Raw genomic sequence first — 25,014 nt, 5'->3', positions numbered from 1 at the left:
ACACACACACACATACACACACACACAAACACACAAACACACACGCATGCACACATGCACAAACATACACTTACACACACGGTGCCTCTCTCTCACTGCTGTGTCCCCTCCGGTATGTGGACAGCACATCAATGGGAACATTAAAGGTTACAAGGCACGACAAAACGACACATTCACAAGTCCAACCTGACACTTTATTGTACACCCTTTGATCCTGTAGTCACACACACACACACACACACACACACACACACACACACACACACACAGACACACACACACGCACACCTGAGCTGTATAATCTCACTCAGGTTTTCCACGCACTCCCTTTGTCACATGCCGTTCAGTGTTATGACGCTTCTTGAGAATGAAAGTTTGAGGTTTGACTCATAACAATTTGGTTAAAGATTTGGTTGTTCAACTGTCATAAAGAGTTTGATGTGTCTTTTGGATTTACCCATGTCAAATTAAATTATCAGAGACACTTGTGAAAGCAGCGCTGTGTTTCAGTCTGAAGACTTGTCTATGCTTCCTTTACAAGTGGCAATAAATTGGTACCATCAAAACTCCAAAGCTGACAAACGAAAGACGAACAAACAGCTTGAGACAAAAAATGACAAACACTCAAAGTACAATGTAAAGTCCCCCCACACAATCTTAGATGTACATTAAATTACACTGAGACGAGTTTGTAACAATATTATTATTATTATTTTTCATCCTCTTTGGGGGGAGTTTTTTCTGCCTAAACAGCTCACAAAAAAGTGCAGTAATACAGTAGCAATAAAGAATATAATAATAAGAAGAAGAATATGAAATTAGAAATTTTAAGTAGTATAGAAAAGTTGAAAAATAAAAAAAATATTACAATTTACATATTTACATAAGAGCAAGATATGTACAAAGATTGGTTCTTGACAGTGAAAAGCACTTGACAATGAACATTTACAGTGAGAACTGGGATAATGTGCAAAAAGGCCTGTTGTTTTGAATGATGGATGGCATTGTGATGAAAGTTCAGTTATGTTTGTTATAAAGTCTTGACAATTCAACAAATACAATGTTTTTGACAACATGGTAATGATGGAGGAAGTGTAAAACATGTATTTGTTAAAACAGGGGCAAACTAGAGGCATCATCGTGGCTTGTGGCAGAAAAAAGTCCACCATCCCCGAGGTGTTCTACTTTATTAGCTTCTGACTTCACCGCTCAACACAGCAACCATTTACATTTGATCTATATCCATGAGCTTTCAGGAAACCTGCAAAAATACACACAATATTTACTCAGAGAGCAAGCAAAATTTTGTTCCAGTATCTGTCTGCATATTTGATCAGTACAGGCTAGAAAAGCACTCAGAGAGTGCAGACCTTCAACAAGCATATTGTGATTGTCACCAACACTTTAGTCCTACTTTAATGTTATACTCCCTCTAAGCAGAATGTCTGCTACAATTTGGTGTTAGTTGCAGGTTTGTACGATAATTTGTTACCTGACAGTGTAGAAAATTATGACGTCCTAGAATTTATTTCTTATTCTGGATCTTAGTATCCAAAATATTTCCAGGATCTGGATCATACTTTTACATCTGTCAGAAATGATGGTGACCTTGTCTTGTATTGTTTTGCAAAGCAATCCAACCATTTATTGTGGCTTTATATACACATATGGTCATAACAGCCCTATATCACAATGATAAAGAATCCTTTAAAAAAAAAATCCTGGATCCAGACGGTGATCCAGATCACCCACAATATTTAAACACGTCCTCCTTATCCCATTTTTAACATTTCCTGAAAAATTCAACAAGATCCATTTGTTGCTTTTTAAGTTGTGTTGTTCACACACTAACAAACAGACAAACTCTCCCAAAAACATAACCTCCTCCGCAGAGGTAAAATGGACCTTTGGACAGTTAACTGTTCAAAAGTTTTCAAAGATTCATGGGGATTTAAAAAAAAATCTTTGATAAGCTATTATTATTCATGACATAATAACAATTTTTTCAAAGTCAAGCATGAAACATTTGAAGGTATTTATGATCTGTCAACAGCTGAGAAACATGTAACCTAAACAAGACACTCAGGAGTGATGAGGCACTCATGGCCACACACCTCTGCTTTATCTGTCAGTGAAAAGGCACAGGCCTTTCTGGACAAACACACAAATAAAATCACAATCATATCTGCCTTCCTGCCTGGCTGCTCTGTATCTCCGAGGGAATGATTGCTCGGGGTGTGACTGTGTTGTTTGTCAGTAAAGTAGATTTTCACTTATGCAGTGGGTTTGTGTATTAGTATGTCAAGGCCAAAGTTGGGTTTCTGAACTCAGTCCCACCCCAATTATTCATCATACCCTCTTTAATTATACTGTGTGTTGTATTTTCTTTGACTCATTTAAATGAGACACACTTTCAGGTGAACAGCTGTAGCCACGTGTGGCTCCAGTTTGTTGTTATGCATGTGTGTACGCCATTGGCAACAAGGATTCTGAAGTGTGCAGGGCTGCTTGTAATAGCGATGCAAATTTACACATGAAAGAAAATAAGAATACATTAATAAAGTATGTGAGAACTGCACTGTGAAGAAAAGGCACTTCTAAATTAGTTGACCACGGCCTTTTGGCCAATTAGCCCCTTCCCTCTGCATCCCCTGATTTACCGTCCCAGCTACCCTCCTCACAGGAAATACAATAATCCTTCTCCACAAATCAGCAGCTAAACCTCATCCAGCCCGTGCTGCTGCACTTCTTTTCTGTCTCCCTTCACGCCATCCAATCAGTTTCAAGGTTCTCCTAATTGTTTTATTTATTCATTCAGAGATCTCTCAATCTGGGACTAAATTAGAAAGCAAGCAGGAGAGCGGTTGAGCTGCTCTTGTGTTTCCCTACTCTTCATGAATCTCACTGAATGGGGCAATCTTTTGGAGAGGATATTGTGAGACGCGGACTATTCAGGATAGCTGTACATGTTTTTCTTGCAGGTTTTAAGGGCCATTGAACGTATAGCCTGCAGTATGTGCTCAAACACTGGCAGAGGTCACACTGGCAGCAGTTTACTGAACCAAAGAATAAAAAATTCAGTTTTTCAAGGAAGAGCAACAGTTACTAAGCCAGAGGCTGTTCAAAATACTTGAATGACATTTAAAGAATTATCCATTTCCAGCATCTTTCTCCGTTCACCTTTAACTTGACTTTTCGTGATTACACTGCAGAGTAGATCTGCTGAAATAACTCCCATGGGCACACACACACGCGCACACACACATACACACACACACACACACACACACACACACACACACACACACACACACACACACACACACACACACACACACACACACACACACATGCTGATCCTTTTCTACAGCAATGAATAGGTTATTGGTATCTGCCCTATGAATTTCAGTTTGATACTTCAAACTGACAAGACTGTAAGGAGCTAACAGCGCCATGCTCACAGATTAAAACCCACGTAAGGGAATGTTCCGGTGGCGAGGGATGGTTACCACGGTGTCTGCTCTGACATCCTCTGACTTCCATCTACTCTCAACATACCTGGGGTGGGGTCGTGTTGTTCTCCATGGTGGGTCAGGACAGGGTTAATAGAACTCCCTCTCAGTACAGTTTGATACAATTACACACAAATTGACAGCAGGTCTGTTCTGTTCGGGTTAAACACTCTGTTAATACTCTCCCACTGCAGCTCGGTGTTAACAGATGGAGTTTTAAAGTGAGGCCAGTCATGCATATTTGAACCCCTCCATGCACGCACCTGCTCACTCGCTTGTTATGTATGTATATGTTACATACACAGAGAGAAGGCTGTGTTTTCATCGATGCAACATTCTTTCACCTGCTCTGATTAATTCTGAATTAAATTCAGGGTCAAGTGCCCTGCTTGAGGGCTGAGCAGCAGATCAAGGAGGAAATGTTGACAAGACAGTCTATCTCTTAGTGTATGATGTACATTTCTATAGAAACTACTCAGCAGATCAAATAAGCAATTATTGCTGAAGAATTGACATTAATACACAGAAAGAACCTCGGCTCATTTTTTAAATTCAAACATTAACATGCACCAAAGCCAAGATTCAAAGCTGGTAACGACAGCCATGAGAGTTGCTTTCTTGTTATTCTCCAGCATTAAAGTTTGCTCTTTTGGAGGGATTTTTCACTGCTCAGATATTCCAGACTGAATTGCTGGGTTTTTGATTAGCCGGGAGCCTCACTACGCCACAGTAATTAGGCTGTCAATCAAAACCAGATGGCTGGTGGCTATCGCCCGGAAAGTGTTTAGATGAGGCTTCTGTTTCGTTTTCTGCTTGTGGGTCCACAAGTGATTATGGGATAAGAATGCAACTTGTGAATATTTTATACTGCAGGTTATTACTACCGGCATACTTTTATCAGTGTTGTTTGTTTGATTAATGTTTTAGCATAATGAATTCTGTAGCTCACTGACATGCAAATGATTCTGGGCTGTCCATCTTTTTATGATTGTGTTAAAAAAAACAGCTCAGGTCTTGTAACTAATGTAAAAAAGATTTGAAGTGTCATAGAATTTAAATTATTGAAAAGGGGAACTTAGTCACACAAAAAGTCTTCTTAATATCTAATTTGACCCTTTTTTTTTTTTTTTTGCCTGTAGGAAAAGACAGTTTTTCATCCATACTCTATGACACATATTTCACAAACATCTCTCTCTCCTGAACAGATTGTGTTTGAAGGAGTCCGAGGTCCGAGCTTCGAGGGGGACATCGCAGTGGATGACGTGTCCATCACCATAGGGAAATGCAAGCAGGAGAACACTGTAGCCAGCGCAGGTAAGACAGGTAAGATAGACATTTTCGTAGTGGAGAGACGAGACACAAAGAGGAATCTGTAATTAACTTTGATCTCCTCATTGTGTATGCCAAAGACTGTAGATTAAAATAGACACCAGGTATGTTCAGTGACAGTGAAGCCAAACTACGTTGAGCTCCCTCTATTGACCAGCTGGGGTACAGATTATGAACCTGTCCTTCATTATAACAGCTGAAACATGGGCTTAAATCAAAATGCCATGTTTTTGTCAGCGCTGAGGAATGCTGATTTATCCCCAAGTGTTTAATTTTCTGACAGGTTTAGTTCTTATTGGTTATTTGATATTCAATAGATGATTGATTGAGGGCTTTGTTTAACAGTGAGCTCCTGCAGTGTTCCTAAGGTGATAGTGGTAAGGTGAAGTCAGTCCCACAGCGTCATTTTGGCAATAGTTTGTCTGTGGTAGGAGCTTAAAAGCATGGTGTTCATATTGATATAAGGTCATTGATTTATTCAGGTGCAGTCAGGGAGCCAAAATAAGATATAGAGCAGGGGTATGCAACCCAGGGCACAGGTGCCAGGCTATTTATGTAGGCACACAAAGAATAATTACAATGAGGCAGAAATAAATAATATCAAAACTGATGTTTTTTCAAGAAATTGAGCAAACACTAAACTTTCTTCTGTAAAAATTTAACAAATAACGCTGAATAATGAATTTAAATCAAGACTTTACAAATGTGAAAATGTGTCTTGCAAATGGTCTCTGCAAATCTCGTGGGACGTCAGTCTGCTAGTTCACAATCACATCCCTTTGGCGGTGTTATCATGACAAGCAAACCAAGCTCCAGTCATTGTTTCCAACATAGTTGGACACTGGAGTATGGATTTATTGGCAGAGAGTGACAGAGATTGGGCGAAATGCACCTTTTGCTGTAAAAGTGTGGTATGTAGGACATCAACTGCGTAGCATCTTCTCAAGACCAAACGCAAAACCAGCGTTAAAAAAGTATGTGAAACAGAATAACACATTCAAAACTTTCTCTACTGTTATAAACCAGGCAACAGAGGGAAGTTATACCACTACATAGCTAAGCATGAAAAACCATTTGGTGACACAGAATACATAAAGGAGCTTTTCCTATTGACTGCAGATGATTTTATGAAAGAAGTAAGTATTGGCACTTCGGACATGAGCGTATTTGAAAGTCTCATGAAAAAGGTTGCTTATCCCTGATAGAGAATCAAATTATCCATAATGGTTTGGAATTGTTTATACTTCCATGTCAAAATGGTGCTGAGACTACTCCATAGGTCTGTGTGACCTATTTCAAATGTAGAAGCCTACACATCTAGCCTGACATGTACTTCCTCTGTGTGATTTGAAGTCTGTTCAAGTCTGACTAAGTGTATAACCAGGACAATAAAAACTGCAAAACCCTGTCATTGGTCCACATTTACGGCTGTACGTCAACGTACATTGTGTAACCTCGGATGACTACTCTCTTTGCTTCATTCTATGTATTGCTGTATGATCAACAGCAACATCTGTCAACCCTAATTTAGGAATGCACACAGGGTCAGTGTAAAAACATAGGCACCAAATGTAGCCGGAACATGTCAGTTCAGGGGCTTTGGGTAGATGGGCATCATTGGCACTCCTTCCTCTGTCTCTGTATTTCTATTTACCTCACATACCCAGTCTATTCTCCTTCTCCTCATTCTTAAAGTTTTCACATCAGATACCAGCCGTCCCCCTTTACTTACCTTCATTAGTCTCTGTTCCTGTTACCTTCCTCTCTCTATTAGCCATCTACACTTTGTTATCTGTATATCTCACACTGTCCTTTAAAAGCTCCCGTCATTGTCCTCGAGGTGAGAAAAACTGAACAGGAGAAGGTGGTTATTGTGTGAATTTACAGAAAGATAGCAAATTGAAGGAGAATAAACAAAACAGAGTATCTCTGCAGCAGTGGCTGAGACCGGTAAATGAGAAGAGCTGCTTTTCCTTTATAAATCATCCATAGTTTCACCACACTTCTCATGCTGATATGCTCGATGAGCTAAATGAAGCCATCTGCCCATATATGCCAGATTACATTTTTTTGCTGCTAAAAACTGCCGTTTTTGATGATGCACTTCGACTCAAGTCTGACCTGGGCAGAAAAACAAGTGAATTACAAAGAACGAGTGCACGTCCATGTGAGTGCAGTGGAGAAATAGCCTGAAGAGTTGGCTGTGGAGAGGAGACAGAGAAAAAGAAAAGGTCAAAGACTGAGTGTGACTGAAGGTGTGTGTGGGTTTGAGTGAAAAAGAGTCAGAGTGGGAAGAAGATAGAGAAAAGAATCAGGTCTAAAAACCAAATAGAAGAAAGAGAATTTGATACTTAAACCTGCCAGGAGTTAAACTGCAGTTAGAGCTGCCCTCTGCCAGCCAAGAGTCGTCTACAGAAACACACACATACACACACGAATGTAGCTGAGTAGATATTGTATGTGCATGCGGGGATTGCTTTAGTGACTCACGATTTGATACAATACCACACTAAACCAATCGATACGTAATGGAGCAGTGTTAGTCTCATGTTTCACGCTGATTTGTAGCATTTAGGAATACACCGCCAACCCGTCAATAAAACAGGTGCTAATTGTATAATAGGACTCTGTGAAATCCAAACATCACAAATGGGAGCAGCTCTCTGCAGACTTGAGCGCATTCTCCACTTCTCCTCTCGTCCTCGCATAAAGACAGAACAGCTTTTACTTCACTCTTTTAATTTTTAAAGTTAATTTCTTTACATCTTTTACAGCTGTTCAACATTGTCAGGTTGTCTTCTTCTAATATCTCGCTGACAACTTAACTTTTGTTAACACGACCCTGTATTTATGTCATCAATGCCACCGTGATGACTTGTTAGGAAGTGGAACATTTAGATTAACCTGACAAAACTCTAGTTATAACAGCTTCTACCGTCTTGGAACAGTTGTTAATTCGTAAGAAAATATTTTTTCAAAACAATGTCCTCCAGGATGATGAAAGTCATCTGGCCTAATATACCAACTCTACTCAGCGGTTTCAGCATAGACTGTATAAAACATAGACGTAGTCTGCCCGACATCACCCGTCTGTTTCTGAAACGGAAAATGAAGCACATCAGCTAAAGCGGCCATATTGGTAGTGGCAAGGGCTTCCTGTACAGCTATAGGGTGCCTGTCGGTCACGTGACCCTGAGCTGTGCCTCTGATTGGGCAAGCTTGCGATACTAATATCCTCTGAACAGCCGAGTAAGAGTGTGTGCCAATGGTTAAAAAAGCGACTCAGATAGGAGACGTTTTTGAACCAGGCTGTAAATATATTAATTTCTGCTTTGAAAACAGCTTTTTTTTGTCTTGTTGTGTATGTGACTTCTGGTACTTCCGGAGCCTACCTCAAGCTTAGGCTGCTCTGTCTGTTTTTCAACAAAAAGGAAACTACATTACACATTACACTTCAAATCTTGAGTCTTATTTTTCAGCACTATTTTTCCACCCATAGCAGTTTTGTTACAAAAAATAAACAACAAATAATTGTTTTAGTACCTGTTTCTTTTAACTATAAATGAGCTTCATTCTGCTGATTTTTTTTTTAATTCAAAATAATCTTCCTCCTTTATCCAGGGTTGGGACCACCAAAGATGACCAAAAGAGACAAGTGTTCATTTGCATGCAGTAGTCTTCTCATGTATGCTGCAGCATACATGGATAATATGCGCTGTGGGTGCCTGCGCTTGTGCATTAAATGTACCACCCTACAAAGTTCACCTCTCTGAAGTGTGCAAAGCAGAGAAGTGAATCTTGCCTGAGCACAGCACACTTGCTGTCACACTGGCAAAACAAACTGGACTTTAGAGTTGAGGTGTGTTAGGGCACAGTATGGATGGCCAGTGAGCTCTGAGAGAAACTGCTATGTGAGTGAGGAGGACTTGTTTGAGTGTTTTGGCGCAGCCTGTTGAGAAGTAGCGCGTGCTGGAGATTAAAACATGCTTTCACGTCAGTCTCCAACCTCCAGAAAATTAACTAGATTTGTTGGTATTCACTTTTATTCACCCTTTTTTGACAAAAAAGAAGCTAGAGGGGTCTGAAAACTCACTAAATACATCAACAGAGCCTCTAAGTAGGCAACAGCCAGCATGCTGCAACCACATGTAAAGTTACAGCAAATCCCCAGTGAAATTATCAGAGCTTGATGACATTATTTAACCTTTGGGTACCGAAACTCGACACCAAAAAATGAGGCATGTTTTGATACTCTACCTATCATTTTGGTTGTTGCCATGGGAGAATCAAACTAATCATTACCGGCTAAAAACTTTTTACAGAAGCTTTAATGTTATTAAAGGCATCTGCTTTTGTGTGGTAGAAGTACTTTCACTGGAAATGCTTTAATACCATTAAAAAATGCATGGTGCAGCAGAAAGAGTTAAATGTTTATAGTTGCAGATTTGGCATCTAACTTTATCATCTGCATGCCACACACCAGCCTCTGTTTTTAGACTCTTTCTTTGGAACAAAGAAGCCAACAAAAAATATTTATAAGTGGGGAGACAGAACAGTAGAGCAACCCACATCTAAGAAGAACAAAATGCAAAAATGTGATGTGTGTTGAGGATTTTAGAGCAACAAGCTAGAATTTATGCAGCAACATGTGTTGAGAACCTTTATGTTCTTTTTTTAGGACAGGCTGCAAAAAAAAAACACCAACAAAAAACATAAGAGCTGTAGAAACAACACAAAACAGCCAAAACGGGAGGGTGAATTATTGAAACCTTGCTTTTACCTCTTCAAAACCCTAGTGTAGGAAGTGTGTGTCTGTGTGTGTGTGTGTGTGTGTTAGAGATCTCACACATATGTGCATGTAAAGGCACTGGCGGATAAAGTGAATAATGGATTAGGGTGTAAACAGGAAGAGGAAAGCTCTTGAGCTCCCTAAGCGTGCATGTCTGTGCGTGTGCATGTGTGTCCTGCAGGTTTGTGCAGGCAGAGACACACAGTGAAGACAGATGGGTAATTATCAGGCAGGCAGCTACAGAGTCCCTGCCACTGTGAGAAACACAAATGCCTCCGTCTGGGGTACAAAGTTTGCCACTGTGGAGTTGGTAAGGAAAAGTGAGGATTAGAGGAGGATTAAACTAAATCATGTTTACCAGGTATGATGTAACCAAAAGGAGTCTGATTTAGTGGAAAATGCACTCTCATTTCAAAGGTACTGACATTTATACCCTAATATAAGATCAGATGGATCTCTAATAATATTGAAAGGAGTCTAAAAAAAAACATGCACTCACATATGTTCTTATCATTAGAGTTTTCAAGGTGTGTGTTCAGCAGGGAGTCATTTAACTGTACAATTCAATATCAAAGGCAAAATAAGTAAATGTGAAGGAGCCTCATTACTCATGACACTACTACATATATGGCTGCAGAATCCTTTAAAAATATCTGTTGCTATCCGCATCCACATTTTAGCCTGATCCAACACATCATACCTTTCCGTGACATTAGCTGCAAATACAAAGTGCCATTTCATCCATTAAACAACAGCAGACTATTATGCACAGCTGTGGAGCTATTTGTAGCAGGCATGTAACTAATTCATAACAAGTGTCTGTAAACTGTGGTTGAAGTGATGTATCACCCTTCATTATTACACATCACAGGCGTAATCAATTAGTTATTTATTGACCTCATGATGGAGCACACTTCACAAAGTAGTCATCAGTTAGAGAGAATTAAATAATCATTAAAAGGAGGGTCAAATACAACTGAAATGAAAATGTCCAAATAGTAACTAAGCAGTGTACATCTCAAATCAAGCATAAATCAAAAATGATAAATCACCAAAAAATATTGTAATTCAAAGATTTAATGACAGCACATGCTCTTATATCTCTTAAAGTCATGTTTTGGAAAATGTAAACTCATAAAGGTACTTTGTTACTTTTGCTCAGTGACAATATATTTTATTTTTTGAAAGATAAATAAACAGAGAGAGATGAATAGTTTGAGGCAGACATTCATAGCGAGGTAGTGTTTATGAATGCACAAGTACAAACAGCACATAACATCAATGGCAGCTTTGATCAGGAATCTGTCATTTGTGTGTGTGTGTGTGTGTGTGTGTGTGTGTGTGTGTGTGTGTGTGTGTGTGTGTGTGTGTGTGTGTGTGTGTGTGTGTGTGTGTGTGTGTGTGTGTGTGTGTGTGTCTCCAATGAGACTGCAACCTCATAGGAGGGGGATGTGTGAAGGTGAGCCCCGCAGTTCTACACAGCTGACACATCACACCTGTGACACACACAGACATACACACACAAGCATAGGTATGCACACACACACATACACCTACACACACACTCTTATTTGTGCACAATAACCTATTTTCAGCACAAACTTTTTAATGATACATCCACTCAACGAGAAGCAAATCGACTGAAAGAATACACACATGAAGCCTGTAGTGTCTGCATTCCCATAGTTGCATGCGCACACATTTACTTCGGGTTAATTATGTGGACTCACATGGGACTGTTAACCACATTTCTCTGCAAATAAAGGATGATTACCTTTGACATGTTTGGTGTAGCTCTGCCAGCTTAAATCACAGCGGTGCTGTGTGGTTAGTTTGTTGCTTTGTTTAACACCTTGTTTCCACTTTCATATGTGCACAGAGGCAACTTAAATGCAAGCCCATTCCTCTTGAAGTCCCCCTGTTACTCAGTTTACCTGCAAACTCTTCCTGTCCAAAATCTGCCTTGAGTATGTTAAGCTCCTGATGTGCATCTGCCAACATTTCTCTGCTTCAGTGAATCAGGTTGTCCCTTGATTATACGCCATCATAGCATGGATGTTATCGCCAGGGCTCAACAAACGTTTCTTCTGTCTCATGGCAAGACCGCACAGCACCATTCCCCTATCGCATCACCATGTTGTTTGTTCACACTTGTGACCTGTGCACTTGTAGAACTCTAACTGTGCTTGAAAAATGCATTGTCTGACCTTGGCATAACCATTTTTACTCTTTCACTGTGCTGTGACATCCTCTTCTAGGATACCATTATGAGACACTTTTTAATTTCTAACTGGTCTTAATAAAGATTCCATCTTAGACTGTTTGATGGATTTCATGTTTTGGCATTGTGCTTCATTTTATCAAACACCTGAAGTTACTATTGAAATACAGACTGCTCAATAAAAGGCGTTGAAGTAGTACAAGACAGTTTTGACTGATGTAACGTTACCTGCAATTATTCCGATAAGGTCGGTTAAACCGACCAAGATTTTGTTGCTGGTGAGGCAAAAACAGCTGGATTAGGGACTCAGATTTATGTTTGTGGATTAATGTTTGCTGTTAGTCATATAAAACAAAGTACAAAGAATCTCCTACAATAAAACATCAACATAGAAAACATATGGCTGTGCATTTGCCCACTGTAATCCACTATCTTTCTAACTCTATTTTAATTTCTGGAGGGAACAGATAGATGCATGAAGTATAGGTCTGGATGGGCCTGAGTCGAAGTGTGTGTGTGTGTGTGTGTGTGTGTGTGTGTGTGTGTGTGTGTGTGTGTGTGTGTGTGTGTGTGTGTGTGTGTGTGTGTGTGTGTGTGTGTGTGTGTGTGTGTGTGTGTTCAGTGGGGCGCTGGTACAAAGGAAATTCAGTAAGGATCTATAATGGACAGATGTAAAATAACATGTTCACTTCAATCTGCTGCTTCAAACTTCAGCAATGAGTCTGTGTTTGTGTGTGTGTGTGTGTGTGTGTTTGTGTGTGTGTTTTGGGAGTGCTTTTCATAAACATTGATTTTCTGCCTCGAGGACAGACGCTTGATATGAAATCGTATTGATCTCTGTAACACAATACCCATTTTTTTATTAATGAAACTCTGTGTGAGCAGCGTGTACGTATAATTTGTTGCCGCATTCTTGTAATGAGAGAGTTTATTGTAGGTGTATAGAAGAAGGGAGTGTTTTTATGCAGAGCTCCAATGCAAAACTATTGAATTTCCACATTGTAGTAAAGAAATGGATATCATTATGCAGCCGCTGGTTATACTAGTTAGTGTAATGGATGTAAAAGAATAGAGTTAATTACATATAAGATGTATGGAATGCATTCTCTTACACGGAGTAGGTTTAAGAGAAAAGAAAATCAGAGAAGCGATCCATCACATATTGGTGATGATGACATCAATTGTAACTTTCCCAGTTAAACCCCACCGCTGTTATGACAAAGTGTGCAATCTCAATCTCTCTGTTACTCTTCCTTGTTTATCCATCCTGTCCCTTCATTTAAAGTCAAGATCCATTTTTCCACGACACCTTTCTGCTCTTCACTGTTGAAGATGGTTATTGCCCAAATGATGCTGTTCTGTACATTTAAAAGAACTTTTGATCACTGCCACAAAAAGATTGGAAACTTGAGGTTGGATGAATAAATATGAACATGCAGTTATCTATGTATCCTGTCGTTTAGTCAAGGTCAGGCTGGTGCTTGTTGAATGCAGAACACATGGCGGTGATTTTAGACATGAGACAGCCCCTGCCTATGTTTCCGGTAGACTCTAAGTAAAATATAAATGACCATAGTGACAAATTTGGTCACATTTTTGATCACCTAAATGTAAACAACTAGTCATTAGAATATTTTTGTTTTTCAGTTGAGCTGGGATCCTCCCCCTTGGCTCAGTGCCAGCTGTAGCGCACACCCACTGCCTCTGACCATGACGACTTAAACATTCTCACTAGCTTTGCAACCACCTGCACCATTGTGTTCAGCATCAACATGGGAGAGCCTCGAGAGCCGTGCGCCTGACTTAGCATGTTAGCACAAGCTAATCACCAGGTTATTTGACACATACTTGCTCAGCTGAAAGCCAACTCACATCATTTTTCATTGCTGCTCTCCAAGTGCCAGAAAATGAGTGAAAGCCGAGCCAAGCTTTACCCTCGTTTAGTAAAAAAGCTTTATCTGTTTGGCGTTTCATTTTACTTTGGTTGTGTTTTTCTTTCTCCACCTTCGTCCACTATCATAGCCGCCCAGGACAGCTTCTTCCACTATCTAATTGACATGCAAAGTCACTTTTATACTGGCCGCCCTGTGATTGGTTGATGTAACCACGCTTAATCTCCACCCAGAAACATCCTGATACAACCAAAACATCAAAATACAGGCAGAGAGGGTTCAAGGGTACTAGACAGACACAGACACTGACACGGATACACACGTATAGAGGCTCAGAAGTGATGATTGAGCAGGATTATTCCTGTAAAAGTTGACATTTGTATTCTTTATGAAAATCCTGAAGACTCTACCTTTCAGTCCAGGACTTGAGGTGCCACAAATGGTGCATTTCACTCTCAAAAATTTCTTAGATACTGAAACCAAGGGAAGTGCAACATGTTCAAAATGTAACGATCCATCAAGGAGGAGAAGAGAAAAAAACATCTAACTTTTACAGATATCTGAGAATGCAACTAAAAAAAGAAAGGGATGCCAGGCTGCTTGCAAAATAAATGGTTAAAATTCTGATCACTGGTGGCTGTTAATGGTATTTTTGAGTTCATAAGACACCTACAGTGATCCCACCATGGCAGCATCAATGGATCTATCTCTCCATTAAAAGTGGTACAGTGCATATTTGCACACGACACACAGTGCTGTAACTTCATTGACAATTCAATACAGCAGAGATGCAGACTGGTTCAGGCAGGATGTAATGTTAATGAAAGAAATGTGTTTTACTACATGTCTAAAAGGTTATACACAGTCAGTCAGTCAGTCAAGGTTCATACTTTAGCTACTGGGGGACTTGAATCAGACTGGCTCAGATTCTTCTCTGGTGACTCAGTCTTTATCACCAGGGATCCAAGACTCAACTCAGACTCAAGGTTTTGTGAGTACTACACTTTCATAAAAAGTAGGTTTTCACTATACTTGTCATACAGGTTGCATTCAGTTTGATTCTATTATGAGCAAGCATGAGGATGCAGTGGTAATTGAAAAGTAAATGGAAACGGTAAAACAAAACATTTAAGTAACAATGATCAGAACCAGACTTCGGATTGGAAGGGCTGAAAGAGACATGCAAAAAGGGAGAGACTAGCAAAGCAACACACATATAAATAACAGAGTTTTACCAGAGAGGCCAACAAAAGTCACAGTAAAGTCAACTGCAGCTATACAGTGACAGTAAAGGTATGACTTATCATGACTATAGCAGCTGTGGTCAAATAACACCAGAAGTCATCATGGTGCTTGTGAGTATTTTGTATCCTGTCCTGAATTTGTAACTCATCTCCACTCTTTTTGCGCCTGTTTCCACAGTCCTGATTGGCGGCTCACACTCGCTCCCATTGGCCAGCTGGCTGACCTTTGGCCTCGCCTGCTTCCTGTCGTTACTCTACAGATGATAAGCACTTCCCTCAGCACCACGTGTCTGCAGTGACAGACACTGCCCCAACTTTTGCTCTTTTACTTCTTTCTCAATCCTTCTCCTCTTCCTTTCTTACACCCACCTGTCTCCCCAACTCCACATCCTTTCCCACTCATCTTTCTATCCTTCATGCATCTATTTCATCCTTCTCGCTGCGATACATTGTAACACAAAATATCTGTCTTGTCTTTCTGCTCTGCTTTCTTTAAACATTTACCCCCTAGACTCCTAACATAACCAGCTGATGCTCATGTTGAACTTAAGGTGAACATAATTAATGATCTGTAACTGTCAGACCTCATATTCTCTCCTTTGTCACTCTATTAGTCTGATTAGAACGACTTTATCCATGTCTGTGTCACTTTGTCACCTTATCCTCTCCGCCCCGTCATCAACCTTCTCCATCCTTACATGCACCCTCTCATGTATCCCCTGTCCCACCTCCTTGGCTCCTCCATCCTATTCCCCAGACACACCAAAGTGTCGGACACTCTACCAAAGATGACAAAGGACCTGAGGGAATAAAATGAGGAAACAGGGACTCCAGGAAGAAAGTGAAAGACAAAGAAAAAGCAGGAAAAAGACCTTCTTTTTCACACAGACTGTCTCCTTGCCATCCCAGCTTTATGGGGCTGTGGAAGCTACAGGATGACAAAAGGACGATGGAAAATAAACTTGATGAATGAATGAATGAATGAAAGGCAGAATGAACAAGTAAACTGCGAGGAAAGGACACGGAGGACTAAAAGAAGGGCGCTCCTGGTGGCCTCTCTGCTCAACCTCTGCTTGCCACAAGAGACAAACCTCAGTGCGGATTATACGTGTACATTTATCTCTCTATATATTAAATATAACAAAGTTTAAACTAAAACACAACTAGGACAGTGGAGGACTCTAAAAAGTGGAATTAAAGAAGCACAACGTTTATACAACCTCTGCTGTTCCTTTGGGTTTTATTCTACTTATGTGATGTTGCAATTTGTCAGACCTATTCAATGTTTTTGATATTTTTGCTTTTTTGTTTGTTTTTTTTGTTGATGGCGTAACAAGGGTCACAGGCAAAGGGGATTAAGGTATTACATTAACATTTATGACAGGGAAGAAAGAGGATAGAAGATCTGAATTGAGCAAGAAGAATGAAAATGCCAGGAAGGATGACCCAAGCCACTCGGAGTTTTCTTTGCACATAACGAACATACAAAAACACACACTTACATACTCAGATGTCTTTGCTGACATCACAGCCAGGCCCTCTGCTCACCTTCTGCCTCAAATACAAGTGTCATCCGTATATGACTGGACAAAAAGAGAAGAAAACTACGGCTGGTGGATGCAACCTTCACATTTCTACTCCATTATCATGAACTTTCATTCAGAGGACATCTTGACTCGTGTCTGGACTGGTCAACCACAGCAGAGTAGGTGGACATGTCTCTTAAGGAAAGAAAAACATGGTGTGTTACAAGATGCAGAAAAGAGCCTGCAGTGAGGTCAGATGAATAATAAATGATCAGAGAGCACCTCTTTCTCCACAGGTTGTTGAATGTCATGAATGAGATCTCCATACTCGTATGAGTGAAACGGTGGAGAAGGCTGAAGGTATCTGGTGAGGGCACAGTGTGGATTGCATATTAGATTCTTTGTTTAATTAACGTTGAATGTCTGTAGTGTAAACAACTTTCATAACCGCATAGATATGATTGTTAAAGTTAAGCAATACTCATATCTTGACATCTGTACACAGTAGAAACAGTTAAAGCTGTTCAGTCAGCAGAAAAACTTGTTGAACTTTAATCATTTCTCACTTTTGATTTATAAATGTGCTCACTATTCATATATGAATCCATCATAATTAAAGCTGTAGCTCATCAACTCATTCAGGAGGCAGTATGTTTGTATTTTGCTACATCATGCTTCAGCACATTCAGAAAAACTTCACTTCAACTCACCCTGCTTCAGCAACTGATCCATTGTGTGTTTGCTGCATTTTTAAAACCACTTTTGTGTACTTTTCATGCTCTGTCAAGTCAGGTTGGTTTCATCATGGTACATACTATTTTGTTGCTTTTTTTCGTTGAGCTAAGGCAAATACATTTGCAATATTAATTTTCCAATCATAAACATAACACCATGGAAATATGTGCCTGGTTGTTTCACCCAGACTGGTGTAAGAGTGGTTTAAGGGTGATGTTGTACTGATGTCCTCTTTAAGTGTAGATATCATACAGTATCACAAACTTTTGATTCAAACATAGTTGAGTCAGGCATGTTGGAAAAACCCATAACCCCTGGATTATGAAGTCTGCTAACTACACTGCAGCCTTTCTAAAATGACTGTAAGCATATGGTTTTCTTTGTCTTCACCAATATAAATCTACTTCACTGTGGGTCATGCAAGTATGAGACAAATCCGTCCACGAATGGTCGCTGTTATGTATCCCGAAGCTAACTTTATAACCATTTCACTTGCCAGACGCTTTAATACATTTGTCATAAAACCAATGCAAACATAGCAGAAAGTATTTTTCTGCATTAATAGTTTTCCAGTTGCTACACTTAACATGGCTGTGAAACTCAGTCTCGTGTGAATTGCATATCCGCTTCAGTTGTTTATTACCATGAGCGTTATTTTGTACTTAAATAGCACAATGTAGTTCAGTTTGTACCGATATAGAATCAAACATGTTTTAAGAATATCTTAAAGCACTGGTCTCCGTGGGGTTTCATCATGCTGTCAAAGAGTTTCTTATACTGCCTCATGTTTCAGCTGCAGTAGTGACCGGTTGTTATTGCATTTGGACGTGTAAAAGTTGCAGTGCACGCAGACCACTGTGGAATTCTTAAGATATGTGGTCTGTAACCTTTGTTATATGTTTCAGACCAACTCATAGACACACTTCAACTGCGTTTGTTTTAAGAAAACTCATAACTATAGCTGCATTACATAACTCACTTAAGAACAGAAGCGTAAACTATGAGATTCTCATGTGCTACGCATTGCTGGAATTGCATCTAAAAAATGTTTTTGGTTGATAAAGCAAGTTGTCACGTTTACCAGTTAGTATTGAATAAAACATATCGCAAAGAGGTTAGTATGAAAGGCAACTGATTCTTAAGTTTGACCGCCCTATAGGGTCAAGAAATTGTAGAAAAAAAAAATTGGATAACAAGTAAAAATGCTTGTCAGTTTACAAATTCAAAACTTTTGAAAAGGTCATGAAGTCTCATCTTTGTGAAATAGTATAAATGTCCCTCCTACTTGCCATCCTTTCGTAGCAAACGTCTTAAACGCTGATCATCATGCACAGCTTCACTTAACACAATGAGGATCTGTAGCGCAGCAATGCAATAGCTAACACAAATGGAGGGGAGTAGTAAATTGAAACTCAAGCACGTAACATTTGAAATGTGACCAGTATTGAGTGTGATTGATGGCTTAAGGTTTATTGTGACTTCTGTCACTTAAACACAGTTACTATCAAAAACAAGGCTTTGTTCCATTAAACTCAGTTCATTCCTTCAGATATCAAGCCAAGACCATGACCTTATTGATTGACCTTTGAGGACCAGATATATGATGACGAAGATGGTAAGAATGTGATTTCATGAGTGTGCGGTACATTTCTAGCAAATGTTTGCAACTGTGTCATTTTCACTTTCTGTATGCAGCCTACTCATTCGTTGCTGCACCAAGCCCCTGAAGAGCTGCACATGTACATACAAAGATACACACACAAACATACCCGTATTCTGCTGTCATACTGGTTAACAATACTGAAAAGACAAACTGACTGTTAATCACCTATCTACTGTATACTGTCTGCTGTCATGAGTTTGTCAGAATTAACTTTTCAGAGTCAGTCTCACTCAACTCAGTCTCTCACTGAGGTACAAAAGCTGCCGATACACTGAGCATCTATGTGGCAATAGATCCTCTTGGCAATGTCAAAAACTTTGCCACATGTTTAAACTCATCTTTGCTAAGTAAGAAAAAAGAAAAACTTTCTGTCTGGATCAAGCTTTTTCTCAATCCTGAATGCATTATTTGTGAAAGAGCTTTGATTTAAAGATTAAAAACACCTTTGGAAAAAAACGCTCTGGCCCCTGCCATGGTGTCCAAAATGAAAAGGGTTGAAAGCAGAATTCTTTTGGTGTGGTGCTCCATTGAAAATATTTTTATGGTAAAAAAAAAAAAATATAGAAGAAAAAATACAACAATTATATTTTTGCCTTTCAAAAATACAACAGGCTGAATCAAACATTTTACATGTCAACACAAAACTGCATCTCAGTGTTTCAGATGACCTTTTAACATTCAGCTAACACATGATGGTGTTTCTGTTCCGTGTTTTGTGGTGTCAAGCATTTCACCATGCAGCTTCAAAGTGATAAGCCTTAAAACCTTTTAAAGAACGCACCTGAAACTCACTGTGACAAGCATCATCTTCACATTAAGTACGTTTCGGAAAACAGTGCATCAGTCACAGCGCTAGTAAACAAGATGACTGTCTAGCTGAGTCTTTTTTTGTTTGTTTTGGGGTTTTTGGGGCGTACAGCAGTCTATGTATTGATCCATTTTGGAACATGAGATGTGAAATGCACTTTTAGGAGAAAGAAACGGGAGAAGGGTATCAACCAGTGCTGGGTGTTGTATATCTCTGTCATGTTCTGAAGTATTTTAGAGGAAAATATATTTGAAATATGACTCTGAAAGGTACAAATAAACATTTGTGAAATGAAAATGTAAATTTTGTATTGTTTGTTGTGTAGTTGTCCCTGTGGTGGTAAGATAATACTGCTAGAGACACCAACACTCTACAATCTAACAGTGTCATGAGAAAAATTAGCATCACTCTCACATCTGTACATTTAAAAAGAAAAGCTACAGCCAGTGACCTCAAATTGGCATAAACACCGCTGAACACAATCTTCTCACTTTGGTTGAAGACCTCTTAAAGAGTATGTCTTATGACCCCTTGATACAGTTTGTAAAGCAAAAGCCGACTTCTTAACTGGGTTTGATAACTTCCTAAAATGCTGCCAAGCAGCCATAGACTTCTGACTGTGTCATTGAGGAAAAAAAAATATTTGTCTCATAAACTGTGAAAAAGACTGTCTGGGGATCATAAAATCTTTGTACTTGAGTTAAAAAATGAACACATTTTTTGTAAAATTTGGTCACTGAACAAAAAAGGATGGCAGGAGCAGAAGTGACCTGGATGGTAGCATGACAGGAGTGTTGTCATGCAGAGTTAGCCAAAACTTGCATTGAAGGTACCAATAAAGCATCAGAGATCACTCAGATGGGTACTTTCGCCAGCTGAACAGAAGCTTGTGTTGCTATTAAGCAGACACTTATGACTATGGAAATTCCAGTGATATCTCAGTCAGTGTCAGTTATGGTTTCTGTCACTGATCCTCTTCTATTCTTCTATTCTTGTATATATATATATATATATATATATATATATATATATATATATATATATATATATATATATATATATATATATATATATATATATATATATATATATATATATATATATATATATATATATATATAGTTTATAGAATTCTGACTCAACTGAAGCCAATATCTGGCAGATCAAGAGTCCCTATTTGCAGCCTCTTTCTTTTATATTTTGAAGACACCTTCACAACTCTTAACAAATGTAAAACATAGCAGGGATTCAATCTTAACCCTAGTTTAATAGCTTTTCAACACTGTCATTCTTTTCTATATCATCAAAATTATCACTTTAGGGACGAACACAACGTTTATATAACTGGAACACACATGTCCTGCCATCCTCTCAAGTCTGGCTGACCTCAGTCCCTGTTCTTGGGAAATTGAACTCAGGTAGCCTTTCTCACTCCGACACCCATCTATGATTAATGCAATGCCATCTCTTAGTGGCTAACTGGTTGTAGAGCTTTTTCCTGGGTGAGGTGGGGTTGGGGGATAGGCTCAAGCTTAAAAGCTAATACCATCTCAAACATACCCTTATTACAAATGTTGATGACATCCAATTGGGTCACAAGTGCTTTGAAGCGTCTTTTAACCATTAAGCCATAATTGTATTTCTATTTAACAGCACTTTTATTGTTGTAAATAGAGATTTTAAAAAAAAAAAGCTTTCGGTAACATGATGGTCTTCTGGCAAATTACATGCATAAAGATAGTAATTACATTATGCAAGTCATCATATGTGATTGAAAGATGAACATGCTTGGATAACTGACCTTAAAAGTATCCAAAGCTCATTATGTTAACCATCATGTCTGTTTAATCAGAGCACCCACGCAAACATCACCTGTGGTGTGACCCAATTTACAAAACCGATTATTCTACAGATATTCTCCATGTATTTTCACTTTCAATCATGTTCATGTTTTGTGTACTGAGCAGCAAGGATAGATGGCACATGTCGCAGATGCAATTCTCAGGAATTAAAAAATGACTTACAAATTTAATCGCTTCCCATTAATGACTTTTCTGCCAAGGCTGCCAGCTCATGCATCCCTAATTAATGGGATGTGTGTAAAAGTATAATGAACTCACACAAACAGCTTTCTCCTTACTTTTAACACCTCAGCATATGATGTCAGCACGTAGTCATATCAAGACAACGAATACTGTAATCTGAACTCATTTACACTCCAAGGTCGCAAGTTTTCTCGATCACACTTACGTTAACACTGACGTGCTGTTCCTACTTGTTTGTTTTTCCTGTCAACTTTTGTCATTTTTCCTCTTTGGCTGTCTTATTATCTATTCTATCCCATCTAAAAAAGATACAGGTATCAAAATATACACCTACATGATAATATTTTAAAAGTATCAAGTACCTGTCTGGTTTTGATCTGTCTGATCTCAGGCTGGATGTGATAAGCTTACTTATTTTGGTCTGATGGCTAGAAAAAGAGACAGAAGTCAGATGGTTTGGATTTTTAGTTCTTCCTTCTCAAGTCCAGCACTACTGTGGCTTGCTATTGTTTTCAACTTTATACATCTATATTTATGTATATCCCATAAGGTGTAGTTCAGTCAGAGGACCACAGGACACAGCTTTTATCCTCTCCCATACCCCCTCTTCTCACTTTCTCCTCTCTCTCACCGAGCAGAGCAGAGATGTACAGATAGAAGTCTAATTAGTGTGTGCTTTCTACTCTGAGCTGCCTCTTAGTGCAGAGCAGGGTGGAGGGGTTTGGGCTGAATAGTTCAGCGCTGCACTGTTCTCCTTCATTTGTTGTTGGTGACACTTGGGAGGTGGGATTTCTTACTGAGCCTGTGACTCGCACTTATATGAAGAGGGGAAGACAGCTTTTTGCAGTGCCTGTTGATTCAAAGATTACCCAGGGTTCATTATTGATGGATACAAGCTTTGCTTCTAAGTAATCCCAAAGACATTTTGATTTGCACCTAGAATCAATGCACACTTGTGTATAATCCAACCTAGCAAGCAGCCAAACCACAGCAAGAGTTCATTCCTAATCAAGTTTGCTTTGCACAGTTTCTTTTGTATCACTCAGTTAAATTCTAAAGCTTTCTGTCTAGAACAGAAACAATATCACTCATTTGTTTAAAGGCAATGTGTTCACAATGGCACTGTTTGTTGTACAGGATCATGATAAGGCAAATCTGCAAAATGACCAAAGGTTCTGTCTTTCTATTGTCCAGTGTCCCAAAGATTTACATACTGTTCGTGGTTCTACAGAAGGGTCTTATGTTCCATCTTTTTTTATCACAATACAGAGGGCTCAATACCCTGATATACAAAAAATAAATAAATAAAAAAAATATCTTTTTACCTATGGTGGGCATGCATAAAAAAAAAACATAATGGGCAATTTTATGGGTATAACCTAATACAAAAAAAAAAAAAAAAAAAAAAAAAACGAGACTAAATCATATTAAATTACCAAATCCAGGTAGATAAATGGAAAGGCCCAGACTCCTTTACTAATACAAGAACCAGAAAAACAGAAATGCAACATTTAAAGGATCTGTAAATCAAATTGAATAGTAATTATTTTTTGTAACTTTTTAAAAGTCTTGTTTGTATACAATTCCTCCACAACACAGATTTTATGTCCAAATAGCAATAAATATGAACTAAAAACATGCTAAGGAAGGGCTAATCTTATAATGTGTTAAATACCTGAAGGAGTGAAGATGGTATCTCAGGCTTACTTTCAGAAGCGCTTGCTCTTTTCTTCTGACCACTCAAAGAACTTTGAGAAAATAAGATTATATTATTTAATATCAGTATTTTGCTGAAACAACCAACCCTCCCCAGATCTCTTTATTAAAGAGTGCATATCATGCTTTGTTTGGGGGTTTTATACTGTCTCTCTGGTATTAATGTGGTGGCTTTATATGATTTACAGCTTCGAAAAATTCTTATTTTTCTCCTTTCGGTGTTTAAGATAAGCCTTTTTCAGCTTCTGTCTGAAATGCTAAAATAAAAATTTGCTGCTCTCTTTAAGGCTCCCTGCTCCACAAACCCCCTTCTCTCTGATTGGCTAGCTCTGTTTTGGCCTGATGGGTACAGAGCAATGTGCAAACCTTTGAGGCTCATCCCTCCAACATATTGAAACAGATTCAGGGATTTTAACAATGACATAAGTATGTAGAGTTTTTAAAATCTGAATACGTTAAGTATGTGACATTGTTACTTTGTACTTACATTTAAAACATGGGAAAGCATTATTACCCTCTTTAAGCTAGCTCCTGTCATGCATCTTATAATTTTACAGGTTACAACAATCTTATTCTAACTCCAGACTTCATCTTCCTCTTCATATCCCCAAGTTATATTTATGCCTTAAATATTTTCACAGCATCAATATCAACATTTTGCAAAAAAAAAAAAAAAAAAAAAGTCAGACACATGGTGTCATCCTTTAGGTTTAGTCTTCAGTTTTGTAAAGCTGAGTGTGTGTCATTTCCGAGGTTAGCCCCCATTTGTGAGCTGTCTTGTGTCTCTTGAAGTCTATTTATAACCTGAAGTTATTCAGTCCTAACACACACATTAATGCATCAAGCATCACTCAGACATCTTAACACACAGGCTCATATCTTTCTGTTTATATCTTTCAAGAGAAAGGATTGATTTTCAAAGTCATTTTGAGGAAAAAATGCCCACTTTTCTGCATCCATCCTATCTTTCAGAAAATGCCATAGCAGCTTATGGATGACAGATTTGTGTTAAACACACACCTCAACATGTGCATTGCTCTCAAAGGAGTCACAAACTTACCCAGAAAGCCCTCTGATATGCTTGAAGAGTGAATTCCATTTGTTTGATATCTAGCCACAGGAGATCTTGTGTGCTTTATTCCAGACGCTCTGAGTATAGAAGGAGGAAAACTCTACATCCTTACGACTGTCCTTTATACATTATTCATCAAACGCTGCTCTCTGCGGCTTCTTTAAATGCTTCCTCAGTGGATGAAAATCTGAAGGTAAAATGTTGAATTGTTCTGCTAAATGTTTTATAGCCTCATGAGGGCAATTTACTATAAAGGACTCCAAATGACCTGAAGTTCCAACAAAGGTCACATCACCTGCTTCTTCCTGACGTGTCAGTTTCACTCTGTCCACTGGCATAAAGTCATCGAAAGAATCAAAAACATGCAAATGAAATACAAACATATAGACCACCTGTCACAAAAACAAGAAAACCCACTCAGCCTCATGAAGCACCTTAACTCTGATTCTTTGTTTATCAGAG

General features: G+C 38.9%; 1 protein-coding gene across 4 annotated transcripts in view; it reads left to right on the top strand.

The window, feature by feature from the left end:
• mdga1 (MAM domain containing glycosylphosphatidylinositol anchor 1) overlaps positions 1 to 19,984 on the top strand; it is a 245,642-nt gene extending 225,658 nt beyond the window's left edge. For 3 of the 4 annotated variants that reach the window (XM_074666081.1, XM_074666079.1, XM_074666078.1), the window contains 2 exons: positions 4,718 to 4,835; positions 15,166 to 19,984. In XM_074666081.1, coding sequence (XP_074522182.1) covers positions 4,718 to 4,835; positions 15,166 to 15,251 — 204 coding nt within the window. In that variant the 3' untranslated portion in view covers positions 15,252 to 19,984. The remainder of the gene's footprint in view (positions 1 to 4,717; positions 4,836 to 15,165) is intronic. The other variant, XM_074666082.1, reaches the window with a different exon arrangement.
• The last annotated feature ends 5,030 nt before the right edge of the window (positions 19,985 to 25,014 follow it).

This window comes from Halichoeres trimaculatus, unplaced genomic scaffold, assembly GCF_033239565.1.
Source record: "Halichoeres trimaculatus isolate MK-OKI-2021-1 unplaced genomic scaffold, fHalTri1.1 fHalTri1_scaffold_3, whole genome shotgun sequence".
NCBI classification, from domain to species: domain Eukaryota; kingdom Metazoa; phylum Chordata; class Actinopteri; order Labriformes; family Labridae; genus Halichoeres; species Halichoeres trimaculatus.
The sequence above is the reverse complement of the archived record's forward strand: the minus strand, read 5'-3'. Positions and strand labels throughout refer to the sequence as shown.